Genomic DNA, 19,961 nt, shown 5'->3' on the forward strand with positions numbered 1-19,961 from the left:
CACTTTGGTTCAATAAAGTTGAGCAGTTAAATGGCATCATATACCATATAATATTGAAAAATAATTATGCTCATTCATTCATAAATTAAGGCTTCGATAGCGTTTACATGCAGCACATTTAACAGTCTTGCTCCACAGCGAACATAACAGCTCAGCACTCGACAATCATGTTACTAGAATTCCAAGCCATTCACACTGACAGTTATTTTAAAAAGCTCAGTTGAAGTTTGAAAAAGATTTCACTCTAGGGCAGTTACAGCTCAACAAAATTCATGTTCATATTTGTGCGAGAAATTTGTAGAATTTTATATAATATAAGTAACATACAATCGTAAACAGATATTTATGAAGTGCAGATACAAATAAACAAGAATTTAACAGTTAATTCGTTATCATATATTTATAGTCATGTTTCAGAATCAGGTGGTATTGACGCGCGAGCGTCGTCGCTTTGGCCGCCAATGCGTCTTCGAGGATCGCAACGAGCTAATGGTCAGCGTACATCCGAGCAGTCGTCTGCGCCTCAAATATATCATGGGTAATCCGCAGACACGTGGCATGCAGCTAAGCTCCGTGATGGCATTGAGTGAGGTGGAAACGGAGAATGCAACCTACGATGAGCATGGTATGTTTCATTATGAGGGCGGCTGGCCCAAGGAGGTGAACATGAACGACGAGGAGCAAACGCTGCGTCATCGCAAGAAGGTCGAACGTGATGATGCTTGGGGCGATGAGGTCAAGGAGCTCATTAGGACCACAATGAATACAGCTCGCCAAAACAATGCCATTAACATATATGATCATTTCTTTGATGATCTGCCACACGATATGGGTCGCACCATTTGCATGCCCTTCAAGTCACGCACCATCAACATTATTCACGACATGTGGCAGCCACAGCGTCACATGGCCGTGATCAATTGGATGCCGAATGAAAACAGACAGATCATGACCCAGTATAGCAATCTGTATACATTGAGAGGCGAGAACCGTCGCATGGTCACCAATGATGATAGCAATGGCAGCACCAATGCCTTCTACGTCTGGGATGTTAAGAACCCCATTAAGCCCTTGTATTACTATGACAGCCCGGAGGTTATATCGTGCGCCAAGATCTGTCCCAAGGAGGAGAACAATATGGCAGCTGGCACATATACGGGCAAGGTCTGCATTTGGGAGACCTTCGAGAGTGGCATGTGCATCAGTACGTGCCCCATGGAGGCGGCACATCGTGAGCAAACTTCTTCCCTGACTTGGGTGTATTCCAAATCGAATACAGAATTCTACTCGGCCTCTTTGGATGGTTCGATCAAGTTCTGGGACATTCGAGATCTCAAGATGCCAGCCAATGAGATCGTTCTCGAACCGTATACGCGCAATCGTCAAAACCGTCAGAATGCTCACGGCTGCACAGTTCTGGAGTTTGAATATACCATTCCGGTTCGTTTTATAGCTGGCACCGACATGGGCAGCGTTTTCGTGGGCAATCGCAAGGGTCTGAATCCCGTCGAGATGCTCGTCGGTAGTTTCATGATCTGTGCCGGGCCGATTCGCACGATCCATCGCAATCCGTTCTTCGTGAAGAATTTCGTCATTGTCGGGGACTGGCGTGCGCGCATCTGGTGCGAGGAGGTCAAGAATCGTCCGAGTACCATGTACGTGAAGAAGCGCTCGCAGCTAATGTGCGGCGCCTGGAGCAGTGGACGCGCCTCCTTGTTTGTCACTGGGGACATTGATGGCGTTGTTGACTTTTGGGACTTCCTATTGAGCCAACGCAAGCCCATCTATAGCATCAATTTCCGTTCAACCATCACGGCCGTTGTCTTTCAGCCGGGCGGGCAGCATTTGGCCATTTCGCTGGCGAATGGCGATACGCATATCATGAATCTGGACGAGGCCATGAAGAAGACCACCAGCAAGGAGAAGGCACTCATGGCGGCAGTAAGCTAACGAACTTCAGTTTATGCTAATCCCAATCTCTTCTAATCTCACCTCTTTGTTCCTACCTATTTTCCTCTCCCCTTCCTCCCGCCTTCGTCATTCTTCGGCCAACCCATTCAGATGTTCGAGCGGGAGATTACACGCAGCAAGCTGCTGGAGGCGCGCGTTGATGAGATCAAGCTGCGTCGTCGCACACTCATTATGGAGGAGGAGGAACGCCAGTCGAAGGCCGCCGCCATCGTTGAGGAAGCACCGCCAGTGGTGCCCGACCTAGAGCTGGATCCCGACAATCCCGATCAGTTCATCAAGATGATCGAGTCCGACGAACAGTTTCGCGTGGCTCTGGCCACGTTCCACGAGACCCTCGAGGCTGTCGATCGCAAGCGGGCCGCCGAAAAGAAAGTCATGGAGCGTACCGACTTCGAGCAGCTCTACTTGGACAATCTGGCCGAGCAGGCCAAGCTCGAGGAGGCACGCAAGAAACGTCCCGGCTCCATAACCTCCAAGGAGGCCAGAGAAATGCGCGCGGCCAAGGCCAAGGCCAAGGCAGCAGCGGCCAAAGCAGCAGCAGCCAAAGGCAAAAAATAATCCACTAAATCTCTGTTCTCTCTGTTCGCTGCTCAAGTTGAAAGACATATGATATCAAATATATATCTATGTAGAACTGTTTGACTGATTTGCATATATTGAATTGGGGAGCTTGAAGGTATATAGGCAAAAGTCCTTAGTCAAAAGCCATATGCGAGGGTAGTATATGTAGTAGTATATATTGATCCTTAATATAAATATATATGTATTTATAATATAGTCTCTATATTATATATTCACAATATATACTTACGTTTTGCTTTAATTAAAGATTAATGTCTAATAGCGTATCTAATAGTTGGTCCAGTAATTACCTCTGAATTTTTTATAAGGCCTCGTATTACATCCATATTTGCCAACTGCTTAGAGAATTTCTAGTTTTCCCAAGCTTAAGAACCTTAACTCAATGAATCGAACAGTCAGTCAAGCACTCAAGAAAATAAGCTCTAGATCAGCATGTACTTATGCACATAACGTATCATTAGACATTAGCCATTGTGTCTGAAATATGCTCCAATTAACCTGCACGTGTTTCCCATGAAATCCCCTTTCAAATAAGTCTGATCTTAATTGAGACTGCAATTAGCAATCTTTCGTTTAATGTTCTATAAACCTAAGTGTTTTCAAAATGTTTTCAGTCTGACTCAGCTTAATGGCACAATCTAGAATTGATAATAGCTTTGGGTCGCAATCAAGTCAAAAATTATTTCCCTTGGTATGCGAAGTTATGGCTAGGCTAAAGCATTTTTGAGATCTGATTTTTTATTGATTCGAAAAAAAGCTGAATTATTGATCTTTTTTCATTTAAATGATATCAATATTTATCAATAATATCATAATCGATACTATTATTATGCAGAGGGTTTGCATTATACGAATTGTTCGTATGACTATTTTTATTATCACTATAAATATCATTATTGATATTCCAACCATGACCATTATGATCATGATAATGATATTACTTAATACAAATTTGATGATCAGCAATGTTTCCGCTATTCAATCATCAATCATCAATCAATCATCATCCTCGACATTTTGACCAAAAGTCAATCATCCTCTTTGTCATCCACTTCAGCCTCTACAATATCATCATCATCATTATCTCCTTCACCATCATAATTATCATCTAAAAGACTATTATATTATTGTATTATTTTATTTATATATATCATCCATATCATTACGGATTTTATCATAATATTTACATAATTATAAAACAAACTCCAATTAAATTCATGATCTTTATAACTAACTGTTTATTAAGTAACAACCTTTAAGCTCGCTAAATTCACATCTTGTATAAGTAGACAAATATAAAAATATGTATAAAATCCACAGAAAAATGAAAAAAATAGTAAAAAAAAAAAAAAAAATGAAGAAGGAATTTCGATGAAGCTGTTGAGACTTAAAATTATCATTGGAAGTTCCGCGTTCTACCTTTAGTTTTTCTTTTTGGTTTCATTTGTTTTAATTTCTAGTTTTGGCTTAAATCTTGTCGGTATCAACGCCCGTATCGAGGAAATCGTTGACCAATCGCATCGCCTTTCTGGGTATTATGCGGCTCACCTTCTCAACACCCACAAAATGGCGAGGTATAGCCGCCTCCTCCAGACCCTGACGCTGGGCCTCGATGATCGACGCGGCCGCATCCTTGGGCGAAATGAGTTTCATCAGATTGGGGAAACGATAGTGCGGATTCTTGCACAGACCCGTATCGATCATATACGGATAGATGGTGGTAAATTTGATCTGAAAGGAGACAGAAAATTAATACGATCCATAGCTTAGTGGAAACAAGGAGTCTACATATATTTACTCATATATATGACTTACTTTGGACAGCGGATTCTGCTTTCGCAGCTCCTCAGCCAGGGCTGCCATGTAGCCACGTACGGCGAACTTTGTGCCGCAATAGGGCACCAAATTGGCCAGGCCAAAGAGACCGGCGCAGGACGACAGAGCCACAATGTTGCCCTCGTTCCGCTCAATCATGGCGGGCAGGAAGGCCTGGATGATCTGCAAGACAGAGAGAGAGAGAGATAGAGAGTTAGAGAGGACAGGAGACTGTGTGTGAGCGAGAGAAGAGACATACCCAAAAGTGAGCAACCACATTGACATCGTACATGAGACGTATCTCCTGTTCCGTATGCTCGAGCAGCGGATGGCATGGCATAATGCCAGCGTTGTTGATCACAATGCTAACGAAGCCATGTTCCTTTTGTATTTTGGTAGCCAACTCCAAAACCTCTTCGCGGCGGGCCACATTGCAGATATAGCCGTGGGCTGTGCCGCCCGCCTGTTTGATCTCTTTGACCGTCTGTGTGTTGGTCTGCTCATTGACGTCCCAGCAGAGGACCTTGGCGCCAAGGCTAGCATATTGCAGTGCCATCTCCTTGCCCATGCCATGGCCGGCGCCAGTGATCAATACCAACTTGCCATTGACATGCTCCAATGGCCGCGTACTGAATATCTTGATGATCTCCTGTATAATCGTCAGCCAGAATTTGAACACCAATAGCACAATGTCCACGATCAGCAGCACAATATTATATATGGTGTTCTGGCCAATCTCAATTCCGCCACCATTGGGCTTGTTGTTGTTGCTGTAAAATAGTAAATGTTGTTGCTGTAATAATAGTGAGCTTAATGGTCAAGAGAAGGGGGAAAGGGGGATATCATAATTGGGAAAGTGCGTGACAACGGTTAATTATAGTGCGATCTAAACCAATATTAAGCATGTGTGGCTGCTGCGAGGTCTGCCCTTAATAATGTGCGTCAGTTCAACTAGCAAATGCCCATCACTTTGTTTACCCTTAAATTATAAAAAAAATCAAAAGTAATACATTTTCGGCTGTCAATGTTTTCTAGTTTACTGTTAAAGTATACATAAATATTATGGCAAATTATTTGCAATTCATTTAGTATATAATAAAGTAATACGTTTTATTGTAAATTTTTGAGTTTACCGTTTAAACTTACTTATATTTTATTGCGCTTAATTTCATCGCTAATTGAATGGAGGCGCTGCCAGACTTGGCAAATTAACTAAAAACATTTAGCAGTTTTTTGAGTATTTATGAAAGTATTTTTTTATTTTTTTATTTTAGAATTAGATAATAAATTGACTATTCCTATTATTTTTGTATTTTTCATTTTTATCATTTACTTAGCTGTGTTTATTCTGCATTGGAACATGAACATTTCAGGCAATTAATAAATGTACTTCATAATGCAAAGCTATTCATCCTAGTTTTAAATTTTACACGCAGTTGCGTAATCTGTGGACAGCGATAAAAAACGCCAACTATTCAAATTGAAATAGAAGCTGGTCACATTGAACGGTCCTGCCCGCACCAGAGAGCAACACGAGCCTTGATAACATACGAATATGCAAATCATGCCAAACTTTTAAAATGCGAATTCTAGCTGGTCACACTTAGGTTGTCCTTGTCACACAAATACATTAAAAAAAACACTATGTAATATAAATATTTATTCAAATAAATACATATGTGTCCATAACTTTTCACTAGACGCACAACATTGTTATTTTAGAGGCAGCCCTCGAATAGGCTAAATGTGTGTGCGTGTGCACGCGCGCGTATATGTGTATGTAGATCTGTACGTTAACGTATCCATAGGTCTTTAGGTCGAGCTCCAACGGACGGTTTACACTTCTGAGCATCTGCAGCACCAAATACTCATTCGTATTCGCATTCGCTTTTATCTTTATCTGTGACCAGCTGCTGACCAAGCGACCTCTGACAGAACGTTTGTAATTCTGTTCATTTTGTTTTGTTTGTTTTATTTTCAGCTCAGCTTCACATTCAATGAGCCGAGAGGCAGAGCGAAGGGGCCAGAGAGTTGGGGTTGTTGCAGCCACTGTCAGCAAATTTATTGTTTTTCTGGCTGTCGCTAGCCCATATAGCTTGTATAAATAGTACAAATATATAAATGACCAAACAGCTAATTACGAAAGCAGAACAGCAACAAAAGCGCATTGAATTCAGCCATTGTATAATATGAGTTGGTCAGCTGCCATGAACCCTGACCTCAAGTCAAACCTTGGCATACAGTTCATAACGAAACTCTCAGTCTGACCCTGGCTTTTTAACTTTGACTTTGACTTTAACTCGTTCGGAGCATCAAACAACACCCACAACATTGTCACACCTGAATCCCACTATATCTAGCTCTTCTGTAGAATTTACAATTTTTCGTAGGGTATTATAATACATAGAATCACGTTAAGTCTAATGATATTCAGTTATACATTCAATGTCACGGTATTTATCCTTAGTTTCATGTTCTATGCGAACTGAGTGGTTGCTCAAGTTTTCTACATGAAACTTCTTAGAAGCAGCAAGAGAACTTTCGACTTGGAGCATAAATTATATTATATATATTATTTTTGAAATTTTGAGATGCAGTACTCTGGTTATTTTACAAAATTCTAATATAATAATTTAATATGTAATTATTGCCGGATGTGCATCATAGAATCTCGAGAATATGTATATGCTAAACATAAAATAATAAATACCAGTATATCAAAATTAATCTGATTTTATTATATTATATTATTTAGCTGATGGTCAAGATAGATGAGATTTTTCATTTAAAAACTCAACTAGTTTAATTAGTCGTTTTATATTAGAAAAATATATACAAAATACACACCATCGTAATTTTATTGAAATATAAGGGATCTATTGAACTAAAAGAAAAAGAGAGAAATCTTACAAATATATACCTAGTACTGTTTAACACTCTATATTTAGTAGAATAATTTAATATACAGTTCCTTTCTAACTTTGTCTATGACAAACATTATAATCCACATATACAGCATGTAGATAGAAGGGAAATTATATATGAATGCTGAATGCAGTTTACCTTCTGCTTTATTATATGTTAATAGAATCATAGAATCATTCATTAGATCATTCAATCATTTACATACCCTTCTGAACGGGCTCAATTATTACATTACAATTACTTGACAGCTACAACATTGTAAGAATGCAACGCTAGGAAGGTTAAGCCTCATAAAAATGTTATAAAATAATTTCCGTGCCAATTGAAACGAAAGCCGGTTCGATAAGATTTTTGTTTTCTATTTTCCAAATTGTACAAAGTGCATAGTTTTTTAGGTTCTACTTAAGAGTCGGCTAATTGCTCGACTATTTTGTTACAATAATAATCTCTAGCAACTGCTATACTTCAAAGATAACAAAAACAAAAAACACAAAAAAAAAACTAAAGTTCGATTGCTGGGGTCAGAGTACCAAATGGACCTTATCTATGGAGCACACACACACACACAGTGAAAAAAAGAAAGGAAAGAAAAAACTAAAAGACCACACATACAGTACGTGTCATACGAGCAATATTAAGAAAATGAAAATAATTTACAAAAAAATAGAAATGATCGGGCGCTACTGACTGCGAAATACTTATTCACAAAACACTTATTCGCGGCCGTAACACTGCTAGATCCATTTCCACCTGCCATATATATAGAATATCATTCATAATTTAGTCGTTTTTAGTTTCTATTTCAACTCTCTGAGATACCGAAAATTTCATTCTTCACGCCCAAAGATGGCGAATGGGAAAATCTTGTAAATCTTGAACCTTTACTAGTATATGGTCAAAATTCCAAGTCAATTCATTTGAACATCACAACGAACATTGCACAAAACCAATATACTCCATTCAGTTTCGTGAATGCGTATAAAAATGTTTTATTTTTATTATTTGTATGTTTTATATATAGATGAATGTAGCGCATGTCGATAAGATTACGACTTCTTGATTTTGTCAAGCTGCATCAGTTGTTGCTAGCGAACGTCGAATTCCACAATTCAGAAATCTGTTATTCATGTAATTTCTCATTATTTTTATTTTTATTTGTACTTTTTTCTTTTTTTTTGATCGCGGTTTTATTTTCACTCACACTTCGTATAGCTGAGCATCTTGATTTGTTTTGTTTTGTTTTTTTTTTTTCTTTATTTATTTTTTTCTTACTAACCTTTGAATGGACATTTTTAAGGATCTCTTGGGTGTTTAGTTATATTTCTTTTCGGACACCCAAACCGTTAGCGCCTGTTAACGAATTCAAACTGAATTCCCACAGAAGTAAACAGTACGCAATGCGACATGCCGGCAGGTCGTATGAGTGATTATTTATTTTCAAAAAAGAAAAAACACTCACTCACACACACATACACACTCGTACTCACACTCGCACACTCGTGGCCAGCATGGAGAGCTTGTGCTATAAACATTTTACTATGCATGTTTACACGCCGCCCTCGTGCCCCTACCCCTACATAGTTTTGATCTATATAGAACTGGTGTGCGAGAGTGAGAGGAAAAGAGAGCTGCAATGTGAGAGAGCGAGAGCAAGAGACTTGAGTGTTGAGTGTAAAGCTGGGCAGATCGCTGCTGAATGAGTGTGAATATGAGTGCCACCAGTGAGTGTAGAGAGTGTAATATGAGTGTGTGTGTGTGTTGTTCATGTGTGTTTGTGTGTGTGTTAATCAGCGTCCGATGATTACATGCATGCAGTAATATTTATAAACAACGAGGGTCTATATTTTGGATTTGACTCGTATTATTAGCTGCAGATATATGCATGTCTATATGATAGAGACACACGCCGACACACACACACACACTGTTTGGTTTTGGTTGAAGTCACAAATGTTTCTGGGCCCTTTATCTAGATTCTTGTGCATTTTTATCGCTAAAAATACAAACAGAATTCCAGATACGAATTTCAATATACAAATAAATAATAGTGCAATCGAGCGTTATCGACTGCGCCATACCCATTCATTATGATAGCGTTTCTGAGATGCCGGAAATAGCATTCATCGATTTGCCACGCCCCTAGTGGGCGTATCAAACAAATCTTAGCAGTTCAGAGCACGAGGCTAGAAACAAGTATCTATTCCATATTTCTAGTCTCTAGCGGAGAAATGATGTGCGTGCATACCGATAGAGAAACGGACGGACGGACTGACAGACGGATGAATAGCAATTCGGACATTGCACAAAGCGAATATACTCATAACTTTTAAAACTACAAATACTACACTGATATAAACAAAAAGAAAGACAGCTATACACATAGATATCTAAGATCAACATGACAAAAGTTAATTCCACATAAATGTAGAATTACACATAGCAATATAGATGTTTAGCGACATGTGTCATGTGCAATTAGAGATAAAGATATACCCAGACAAACTGATATATTTAGCTATTATTTTCATTAGCTTCAATTGAGTTAGAAATATACAACCTATTGGGGAGCGATATGCGATAATTACAGCGAATGCCTTTGGTATAGACATTGCCTTGGTTTTCTTCTTCACTCAATCGATTTCATTCATATATGATTACCTCCTAGGCTTTTGAACTGAAGTGTAAGGTATTTTTCAGTTATATTATATATAAATATTTTCTGTTTATTTTTATTGGAGAGAATCAATTGTTCATTGGTTTTCCACACGGTAGGTGTTTCACCCTAACCAAAGCTTTTCGAAAACAATTTTTTCTACATTTTATTAAAGGGTATATTATCTCGCACATTTTCTATTTATTTTCAAAGGAATACATTTTAGTTAATTCTTAATCTTACGTGGTATGCCGTATAGCAATGTCTATTTTAGTTTTTAGTTACATGGTATTCCACAGTGAAATCTTCTACTTTTTTGAATGCAATATGTGGTATCTCCTGTACTCTATATACTGTACTTCTATTACAGAAGAATATGTACTATAGGTTGTTACCCCAGTACGGAGAGTATTCTATACTACATACTATTTTTACTAAGAACTATATCCAAACCGTTTTCATGGGGTATTAGGGGTGTTTGGTAGTGACACTATATATATTCTTTTATAATTGTTTCTCTTCAGTTTGCCACATTACAGGGTATTTCCCAGTTGTTCCTCACTTAATTTATGCTACTTACATTACTAAGATGTCACCGCTCTGAGCATCTGCTATATAGCCCCTCATGAACATCCCCCATGGGGGCGTGTGGAGCTGAGTGCGTCCATCAATTGAACACGATATGCATTGGGGCATTACATAGTCGTCACGGTAAATCAATATAGGAAACCAAGTTTGAGTCAACTGATATGATGCATAAAGTGTGATAAGCGTTGGCTTTCCAGTTACGCTTGGCTGACAATTATAGAACTATCGCCTAGAGAGGAGTGCGTGACTGAGGAATGTGTATAACGACCAAGCTCCAATCGTACTTGGAAATTTTTCAGCTATATATATCTGGAATGTAATCTAGCATGATATAATAATATCTAGCTAGCAATGAGCTTATGCGCGAGCTAATCGATCAAGCGCGCATATAGATGCTATACAATAGCAGCTCGGATAGTATTTTATACTTGGAATAGTGAAAACGAGATTTTCAAATTGAATACTGAAAAAACAAGTAAGAAGACTCTAGTCGAAACTGCTCGACTAGGAGATACCCTGAACCCTCTAATCTGATATTCTAATCAGTCTGCACTTCTTTTCGACACACATGCAAACACACGCACGTATTAGAACGCGGTTTGGGGGGTGGGGGGTAAATTACAACAAAAATCGAAATTATATAAAATACATATAAGTCTACATTTAAAATTTGCAAGCTCCAGCTCTAAAGGTGTAGGAGATATAATTAAATAACTAGCTTTCTATAAGGTTTTTGATCGATAATAAAATATCGGGAGTAATTATCGATATAAAAAGAAAAACTTGATATGCGCGTGATATAGACGGACCTAGAAAAAAATTTGAAGTCTCTAACTCTTATATCTTCTGAGATCGACGCGTTCATACATACGGACGGACGGACGGACGGACAGACAGACGGACAGGGCCAAATCGACTCAGCTCGTTACCCTGATTAAAAATATATATACTTTGTAGGGTCTGCCACGCCTCCACTGCCACTGCCTGTTACATACTTTTAACAAAACCATTATACCCTGATTTCCCATTTTCAATGGGTTCAGGGTATAAAAACTGGATGTTTGACGGCCTTGCACGAGAGATTCAATGTGTGTCAAGTTACGTATACACCAGTAAATGAGCATATGAGTATGATTAGATATTATTGTACATATATGTAGCGCTCAGTCTAATTCCCATTCCGGTTCGCCAAAGCTTCAGATCTTTTGTTTTTATTTTCTTGCCGTTGTTGTTGTTGTTGTGGAATTCGTTAGTGCAATTTGCAATTTGCAATCGTAATCTCGATCTCAATCCAAGTGCAGCCGAAACGGGCAACTGTTAGCAGGTGGCAACCGGTTGTCTGGGTGTCAGCTACATCTGCCTATCTACCGGGGGGTGTCCGTATGCTTCTCTGTCTGACAGTCCGTCTGTTTATGAGTACAGCTAATCGAATAATTTCACTTAAACTATAAAAGCGTCGCCTTTGTCAGCACAATTGATCAATTGAACACTTAATATGTTGACAGTCTTATATTGTTTTGACTGGTTATTCAACACCCACATATAACACTAACAAAACATAGAAACTTAGATACGTGCATAGATACATAGATACATAGATACATAGATACATAGATGCATAGATACATAGATACATAGATACATAGATACATAGATACATAGATACATAGATACATAGATGCATAGATACATAGATACATAGATACATAGATACATAGATACATAGATACATAGATACATAGATACATAGATACATAGATACATAGATACATAGATACATAGATACAGAGATACATAGATATATAGATACATAGATACATAGATACATAGATACATAGATAGGTGCATAGATACATAGATACATAGATACATAGATACATAGATACATAGATACATAGATACATAGATACATAGATACATAGATACATAGATACATAGATACATAGATACATAGATACATAGACACAATATTTCCGCGTATCTCGATTATATCAACTCGCTCTATAGATAGTGGGCGGGTCATTGCAACTCGAGTCGGGCTTCCATCTGGTTTTTTGGGTCAGGAGCACAGACAATGTTGACGACCTTTGCTAATCGCAATGCTTGATTGACTAGTTGTAACGGTCAGTTCGAATTAGATTCGATATGATTGCGCATTATCGACGTGACTGTCAAGGCAAAGCCGTGTCACTTGTGTCCGTATTTTTGCTTGCGGACAGTGCGAGTCACTCGATTAGAAGCGGATATAAAAATATAAGGGGGGGACTGCGCTTATTGAATGACTGATTGATTTAACGACTGAATGACTGATTGGCTGTATTCTTAACTGAATTATTGATCTTATTAAGTGATTGACCCACAGACTCAATGATTAATTAACGGATTGAATGCTTTTTTACTGAAAGGTCATTTGACTGACTGCATGACTAGCTGATTGATAGACTGATAAAGTATGTGAATAACAAATTATGGGAGTGATTGCTAAATTTTATGGAAAATTATTTGACTAACGGACTGGTAAATTGATTAGCTAAGAGAATGCTTGATTGATAAATGAATTACTGACTGATTGATTGATTGACTGACAGACTGGACTGATTGAGAATGCTTTATTGAAAAGTAAATTACTGATTGATTGATTAACTGACAGACCAGACTGATTTATTGCTTGATTGATTAGTGATAGACTGATCAATTGATAGATTGACTGAATGATTGATTATAGCTTGTTTGACTAATGAATACTTAAACCAAGCATTTAGCGTCGTAGTGTTACATTTTTATCGCCGTATCTAATCTCTTGACGGGCACTGTTTAACTGCTTATAGATTAACTACCGGACTCTATTTTAATCGCCATTTGTGCGGCAGATATCGATTTAGACTTAGCCAATTATTTCATATTCAGCATGACTGATCATTTCCTAGTTCAAGATCAAGTTTAGAAGTTAATCTACAATTCGTTTTGTCGAAAATTAGTTCGATTCATTTTCAATTATAAATACATATACACAGAAATAAATGTCTCAACGATTTTATTTATTCAAACAAGATGTGTATATATGTAAATGTATGTTGTCTAGACCTGAAGTGTGGAAAAGAAGGAGACGACGGCACTGTCGGTGGGCAGACACTGTCCGAAGGCCTCGATGAGCAACGGCTCAGCCGTAACTGTGGCCATGAAGTCATCTAGAGAGACCTGTTGAAAGAGAAGAATCAGCTAAGCAATTGCATCATGAGCCTTGATTGAGATCCTTTACTTACCTTGCCATCCTTATCCACATCAAACTTCTTAAGCACAATTTCCACTAGGTCTTTGACACCCTCGTCGGGATCCTCGTCTTGCGGCTGTTTGATCAAACAGTTGCGCAGCAGCGTAAACATTTCATCCTTGGTTATAAAGCCATCCGTATTCAAGTCGTAGACTCGAAAGCAAAAGGCCGCCCGTTCCGCCGGAGTGCCGCGCAAAAAGGTCGAGAGCCCAATGAGCCAGCCTTCGAGTCGCAGCGGCAAACCCTCATGGGCCTTGTCCCAGCTGCAGAAGATGCGCTCCATCAGTATCTCCTCGGTGACAATGTCGAAGGTGCTGTGCAACAGTTCACGGAATACGATGCGATCAATGCCCTGCGGTCAAAGAGTTCAAATTAGAGATTGCCAAGGCCAGTAGCTCTATGAATGGCTAGCCCACCTCGACAGCTGCGTGCGGCTTGGCTATGGCTGCGCTAGAGGAGCTCGAGGCGAGGGTCTTGGCCGCATATTGACAGTTCGATACCAGCTTGCGATAGATCCGACACAGCGCATCCAACTCATCCCTGTGGAGAATGTGAAGAAATATTTATGATTTGATATGAACATAATTTCGAGTCTATTATGGATTGTTCTATATTTGTTGAGAAGTCTAAGCAGTTGCAGGTCCTTAGATGTCCAACTATGTACCTATTCTATTTCCAGTCATTCTGCAGGGTCTCGGGGTCTAAGGTCCGTTACGCACTGTCGAAGCAAAACCTCTCCGTTTTATGACTGTTAGCTTATAAAGTATCCGCCTGTGCTTCAGCTATATTTAACATTCTAATCTATTTACTTGAACAGTTTCAAACAATTTCGTTTACCTTGGAGGTGAGCGAATCTTGATTAGATTACATTCTCTACCTAGTGCTAGCTAGATCAAGGGGCTTCAAGTTCTAAGGTCTCTTTCTCTCTGGACTTGGATACCTTTGTTAAAATTTAGTAAAAACTCTCTCAACAGACTTTGCCATATCTATCTGTAGACGCTAGATTTTACTTAAATTTCTTTAAATTTTCCTTCTATCAAATCAGGATCTTAGTACTCTTTCTTAAATATCCCTGCATGAGATCGTTCTAGAAACACTTCCTAGATCTCAGGACTTAGTACTTCACATATCTCTGCTTGACATAGTTCTGTAAACACACTGTAGATCTAAGGTCTTATTATTCTTCCCCCTCATATCCCAGCTGATACTTCTGTAAACACTCTCTAGATCTCGGGACTTAGGGGGACTCTTCCTTTACATATCCCTACTTGAGATAGTTCTAGAGACACTTTCTAGATCTCAGATCTTATTGTTCTTCCCCCACAAATCCCTGCTTGAGATAGTTTTGGAAACACTACTCAGATCCCTGCTTAGATAGTTTTGTAAGCCTACTCAAGATCTCAGGTCTTATTCTTCTCTCACGTATTTCTGTCTCAGAAAGTTCTGGAAACACTCCCTAGATCTCGGACGTTTCGCATAGGATGTGTCCACTAAACCTCGAACTACTTTACCTGTTGGCCTCACTATAGAAACAGTCAATGCTAGTCAGATCGAGACCTTGCACTACAAGAGCTGTAGGCCTCACTTACTAACCCTCTTCTCAGCAGTATATCTCCCTCTCTAGCTATTTCCCGGATGCCTCCATCAATATACGGCTCTCTCTTTGTCTAGCAGCATCCCAGCTGCAGCTGCCCAAGCGCGACTACTCACTTGGTAAACCGTGTCTTCTTGCGCAGACTGTCCAAAAGCTTGGGATTGATTTTGCCGCTCAGCTCGTCCATTTTACGCTGTCGCTGTAGCCGTTTGTTCTGCAGGGCAGCCGCTGCGGCCTTCGACTGGTTGTTCGAGTTTCGTTTGCCGCTGGCAAGGAATACCGAAACTGTTTTCAGAATCGTTTTGTTCGCATGTAGCGTGGATCTGCAGGCCCCACCACCTGACCCACCTCCTGCTCCAGTTGCTGCTGCTGCTGCCGCCGTCGCTGTTGTTGTTGCTCCTCCTGCTCCTGCTCCTGCTCCAGCTCCTGCTGTTGCTGCTGCTGACGCCGCTGCATTTGTTGGCTGCGTGCCATTTGTTACCCCAGCTCCGGTTCCATTCTTGGGTGTCGGTGTTGGGGAGCGACCCTTCGCGGCACCCGCCTTACCTGCCAAACAACATATTTGCTAGCACATGTCATTAGGGCGCACACCGAACTCTTTCTCTCTCTCTCTCTCTCTCGCTCTCTCTCTCTTTCTGCTTGTGTGTGGGAGTGTTTTCTTTTGTTGCTGTTTGTGTTTCATGTGTCAAAGTCAAATCAATTCTTGACAGTCGACGCCATCGACACGCAGAGATAGAAACACCCTAAGCCCTAAATGCAATCCTCCTGCTTGCTCCCTTTCAATTATTCGATTGGAGTTGGGCAGCGCCTAAGAAAAGGCCAATATGCATATAAATTGCCACCAAAACTGTATAAAAATATTTGATGTTCGCATATCGCTCATAAATCCACTACCATACAATATACACTGCGACAAAATGCCTAGTATATGGATGAAAATCAGAGAAATGTGAATGAATGAAGAGCTTCCTAAAGGAGATAAAGTGATTTGTATTCTCCAAAATGCGAATATATCTATAAATTCTAATTAATATATATATATATTTATTTTAATATTGTCTCAAATTAGATGAAAGATCTAACAAAATCAAGAAAAATTGCTCCTTTAAAATATTTTATATGATTTATTATATATCATATGATGATGATATGGATACATTGATATATGTCTGGTTATCGATATGGATCTATCTCTTATCTGTATCTGGACATCTATCTATCTATTATATCTTTCGATAGTTATCACATCTATATGAATCTATCTGTTATACAGGTCAAAAGGGAGTCTAGTATTCAATTTTGTCATGCTAGTTTAACGGCTGTACAATGTATAATTGTAACGCCAATTGAATCTCATTTCTAAGCATCGTAGAATATATTGCGACTTGCTATGCCTTGAGTGGGCGTAGATAAATGCATTTTCTTTGGTCAATATTAGAAATATTGTTTTGTAACCAATTTGTCAAGCTTCTAAAAAGTGTATCGGGTGTTTCTTCTTTTATATATATATTTATCCATACACTTGATCAATATATGTATGTGAAATAATAACACCCGATATACATATGTAAATCTCTTGAATTCTTTAGAATGAATGAATGCAAAAACCTCAATAATATATTAGGCGAACATTTAGTTGAGTATATCTAGAGGAAACTAGGCTTGAAGATGAAGAGTTCAGTGGAATAAATAAGCAGTTTGCGAACAAATTTTATAGATGCCAATTATTTACTTTTATTGTCTAGCTGACTAATACTTCTCTCAGTGTAGTCAATACAACTAACTTAACCCATTGCGAATGCAGTTTGTTTGCACATGGAAGACGGCAATTGCACGGCCCAGATAGCTAGTTGTCTATTAAAGACACATACACACACACACAGCTTAGTGTTTATAAAGTAGATGTCTATTTGAAGCGTAACGTGCTGCCTCAGTCGACCCCTCGCTCGACCCCTTACTTAGTGCCCAATTGCTATTAGCTTCTTTTCGTTTGGTGTTTGTTTTTCATGTCGCTTTGTTGGGTACTTTAATTTTATTAGTGCTACGTACAATTGCGAAAACAAGTCTATAGAGAGACATACAGATACATATACATATACATATATATGTAGAGAGAGATATATCTATCATGATATATCAATGAATGTGCATATCTTCGAAGGCCCATAAAAGTATGCAACGAAATGGGCCAATTGGGCGGGGCGGGACGAGTCGCAGTGTAGCATGGGGCAGTTGACATGCCATCAGCCTAGCACGTAATTCCCACGTAATTTCTGTATTTCGCCGTTGCCCCAAACAACAATCAAACAAAATGGGGCAAGCCGAAAGCCAACTGAATGTACATAGATCCAAAGACACATACACATATACAATATATGAGTATATAAATATATACTTCTATGTACTGCAACTACATATATTGGCTCTAGAGGTGGTGAAGAGTCGTGTTTTTGGCGCGTGACACGAACAATGAGTCTAAGTAAATGAGAACGAGCTCTTGCCATATATTAAACATTCAAAAATAGATTCCCTAAAACCAAATGTGAAGCCATGCATGAATCAAAGATAAACCTAACTAAGCTCCAAGATAAAACTGAACTTTTACTTGACCGAAAACGAATTAAATTTCAAAACGTAAATCCAAAGTAACACTAGAGTCGAATATTGAAGCCTTTACACGAATCATAAACCGAAACAAAGCTTGAAAGGAATATTACTAGAACTAAGTCTCTAAGAACTTCGTATCCAAATTTTCAAATGTCTTCCATCATATCGTTTAAAGATCTTAATTATAAAGTGAGCCTGAACCGAAACGATGCTTGAATAGATTAGAACCTGAGATCAGGCATGATTCAAATTCATTTAAAAAATATTCGAATAAAATCGAAACGAATCGAAACCAAGCACAAATTAAAAATCTAAGAACATCAAATAAAGTCCGAAACAAAAATGGAATAAGAGCATTATTAAACCTAGTTAGTACATGAAAGACTGAAATCAGTTCCATACCTCAGCCGAACCCATTTACGATTCAAAAGTTAATGCAGAGTCAAACGGAGGCTATTCCTAAATCGAGATACAAGTGAAAATCGAAATAAACTCGAAATCTGATTCAATTTATTGCCTGAATCGATACACAAACTAAGAGCTTTATAAGGCTCTACCCGAGACGTGAATGTTAGCCCCAATTGAGCCCTAATTGAATCCCAGTTGAAGCCCAATGGAACCCCAATGGAACGCCAACTGAAATCAAACCAAAAGTTAGTCGAACTAATATGTAAATCACAGATCGAAACGCATGAGATTTGCATAGTAATCGTGTGTAGTTCCTACTTACGGTTCGACACGCGCTCATCTCTAAAACACACACACATAGAGAGAGACACGCACACAGAAGCATATATGTGTAAGCACTTTATTATCTATCAACTTGCGAGCTGGGGGCAACCCTTTCGTAATGGTCCTGCGATTACGGGAACTTCATTGCCCGCACTTGCCACATCGTGTCCTTGCATGGGAGCACAATAAGCTGAATCCAAAGTGCGTTGCGTCTATATGATAAAGCCCTGATATATATGTGTATATACATCTATACATAACCTCACAAAATGCACTTTGGGCAAAGTTTGTTTATTTTCAAAACTTTTTTGCACTGTCACACTTAATTAGAGTTTCCTTCGTTTTTATTTTGATTTATTTATTTTTTGTTTTAAATAGAACTCTAAAGTTTACGTTACCCATCGCAGTTGGTGTCCTGCTGCTGTTGCTGCTGCTGCTTGTTAAAAAACTTGCGAATTCCTCGAGTTCCTTGAGACGCGAACCTATAGTCAAAATACTCAGAATACAACAACAACAACAACAACAACAACAACAGCAAGAACAAAAGCCTTGGGAGAAGGAAAAAACTTCTTGAGGCAATCAACAAACTCAAGTTTCCAAGGCGAAACGCTGAAATGTGTTGACAAAACCACATTGTCAGTTAGCCATAAGGTAGGCCGCCTTTCACTCGGGCTCTCATGCTCCTCCAGCAGGATGAAGATGGGCATATTAGGTGCAATTGCCGTTCTTCTCTCTGTTTGCAGATAGATAGACAGTAGTTAAGATAAGTTAAGTATAAGCAGGATCTTCGTTTGAAGGACTTTTCCGATTTTTATCATAACATTGGTATCAAACAATCTTTGCAACAGCTTTAGAATTCTAATTTGGTATTTTCCTTCCTTAATTCATCCATCGTTCTGTAGCTTGACGTTGACATCTATCAGCGTAAAGCTTCTCTATAGATTGTTCAAAAAAGTGCTTATATTCCAATCTAAATCAGTTAAAATTGTTTTCGAAACAAATCCATTGACATTTTGACTAAATTTGAAAGTCCCAATCTCTTGCTCAATTGTTGTACTATTTTTGTGTGCACAGCTCTAGCCACGCACCTCACTGCGGTATACATCATATTGGAGCTATGTATTACCCATTTTTGCACATGGCTCACGAACGAGCATTACGCAGTCAGTGGCTTTCGTCTGCAAAGCGTTAACTTGTTTTTTATTGACAAAACATCGCCAGGG

The 19,961-nt window shown here is 39.0% G+C and overlaps 3 protein-coding genes across 6 annotated transcripts; 1 reads left to right on the plus strand and 2 right to left on the minus strand.

Annotated features, from left to right (window-relative positions):
* Positions 1-209: 209 nt before the first annotated feature.
* On the plus strand, positions 210-2,610 carry LOC108619805 (dynein intermediate chain 3, ciliary). Of its 2 annotated transcripts, XM_089475515.1 has the most exons (3): positions 215-284; positions 407-1,941; positions 2,062-2,610. In XM_089475515.1, exons 2-3 carry the CDS (start codon positions 409-411, stop codon positions 2,527-2,529), a joined length of 2,001 nt encoding a protein of 666 aa, XP_089331641.1. In that variant the 5' UTR covers positions 215-284; positions 407-408; the 3' UTR covers positions 2,530-2,610. The 2 variants fall into 2 exon arrangements, with proteins under 2 accessions (XP_017872066.1, XP_089331641.1); XM_018016577.2 differs by having other exon boundaries at positions 210-1,941.
* Positions 2,611-3,767: 1,157 nt separating this feature from the next.
* Ldsdh1 (Lipid droplet subset dehydrogenase 1) lies at positions 3,768-8,725 on the minus strand. 3 transcript variants are annotated; one of them, XM_018016579.2, is made up of 4 exons: positions 8,570-8,725; positions 4,628-5,138; positions 4,369-4,551; positions 3,768-4,284 (listed from the first exon to the last, which is right to left on the minus strand). In XM_018016579.2, the coding sequence occupies exons 1-4, from the start codon at positions 8,581-8,583 to the stop codon at positions 4,021-4,023; spliced, it is 972 nt and encodes a 323-aa protein (XP_017872068.1). In that variant the 5' UTR covers positions 8,584-8,725; the 3' UTR covers positions 3,768-4,020. The 3 variants fall into 3 exon arrangements, with proteins under 3 accessions (XP_017872068.1, XP_089330120.1, XP_089330119.1); XM_089473994.1 differs by lacking the exon at positions 8,570-8,725 and adding an exon at positions 6,161-6,927; XM_089473993.1 differs by lacking the exon at positions 8,570-8,725 and adding an exon at positions 5,515-5,555.
* Positions 8,726-13,551: 4,826 nt separating this feature from the next.
* LOC108619806 (calaxin) lies at positions 13,552-19,256 on the minus strand. Its single transcript, XM_018016578.2, has 5 exons — positions 19,137-19,256; positions 15,516-15,945; positions 14,222-14,345; positions 13,798-14,157; positions 13,552-13,732 (listed from the first exon to the last, which is right to left on the minus strand). Exons 1-5 carry the CDS (start codon positions 19,138-19,140, stop codon positions 13,613-13,615), a joined length of 1,038 nt encoding a protein of 345 aa, XP_017872067.1. The 5' UTR covers positions 19,141-19,256; the 3' UTR covers positions 13,552-13,612.
* Between the last annotated feature and the right edge of the window lie 705 nt (positions 19,257-19,961).

This window comes from Drosophila arizonae, chromosome X (genome assembly GCF_054131065.1).
Source record: "Drosophila arizonae isolate 15081-1271.41 chromosome X, UAZ_ARI_1.0, whole genome shotgun sequence".
In the NCBI taxonomy this organism is placed as follows: Eukaryota; Metazoa; Arthropoda; class Insecta; order Diptera; family Drosophilidae; genus Drosophila; species Drosophila arizonae.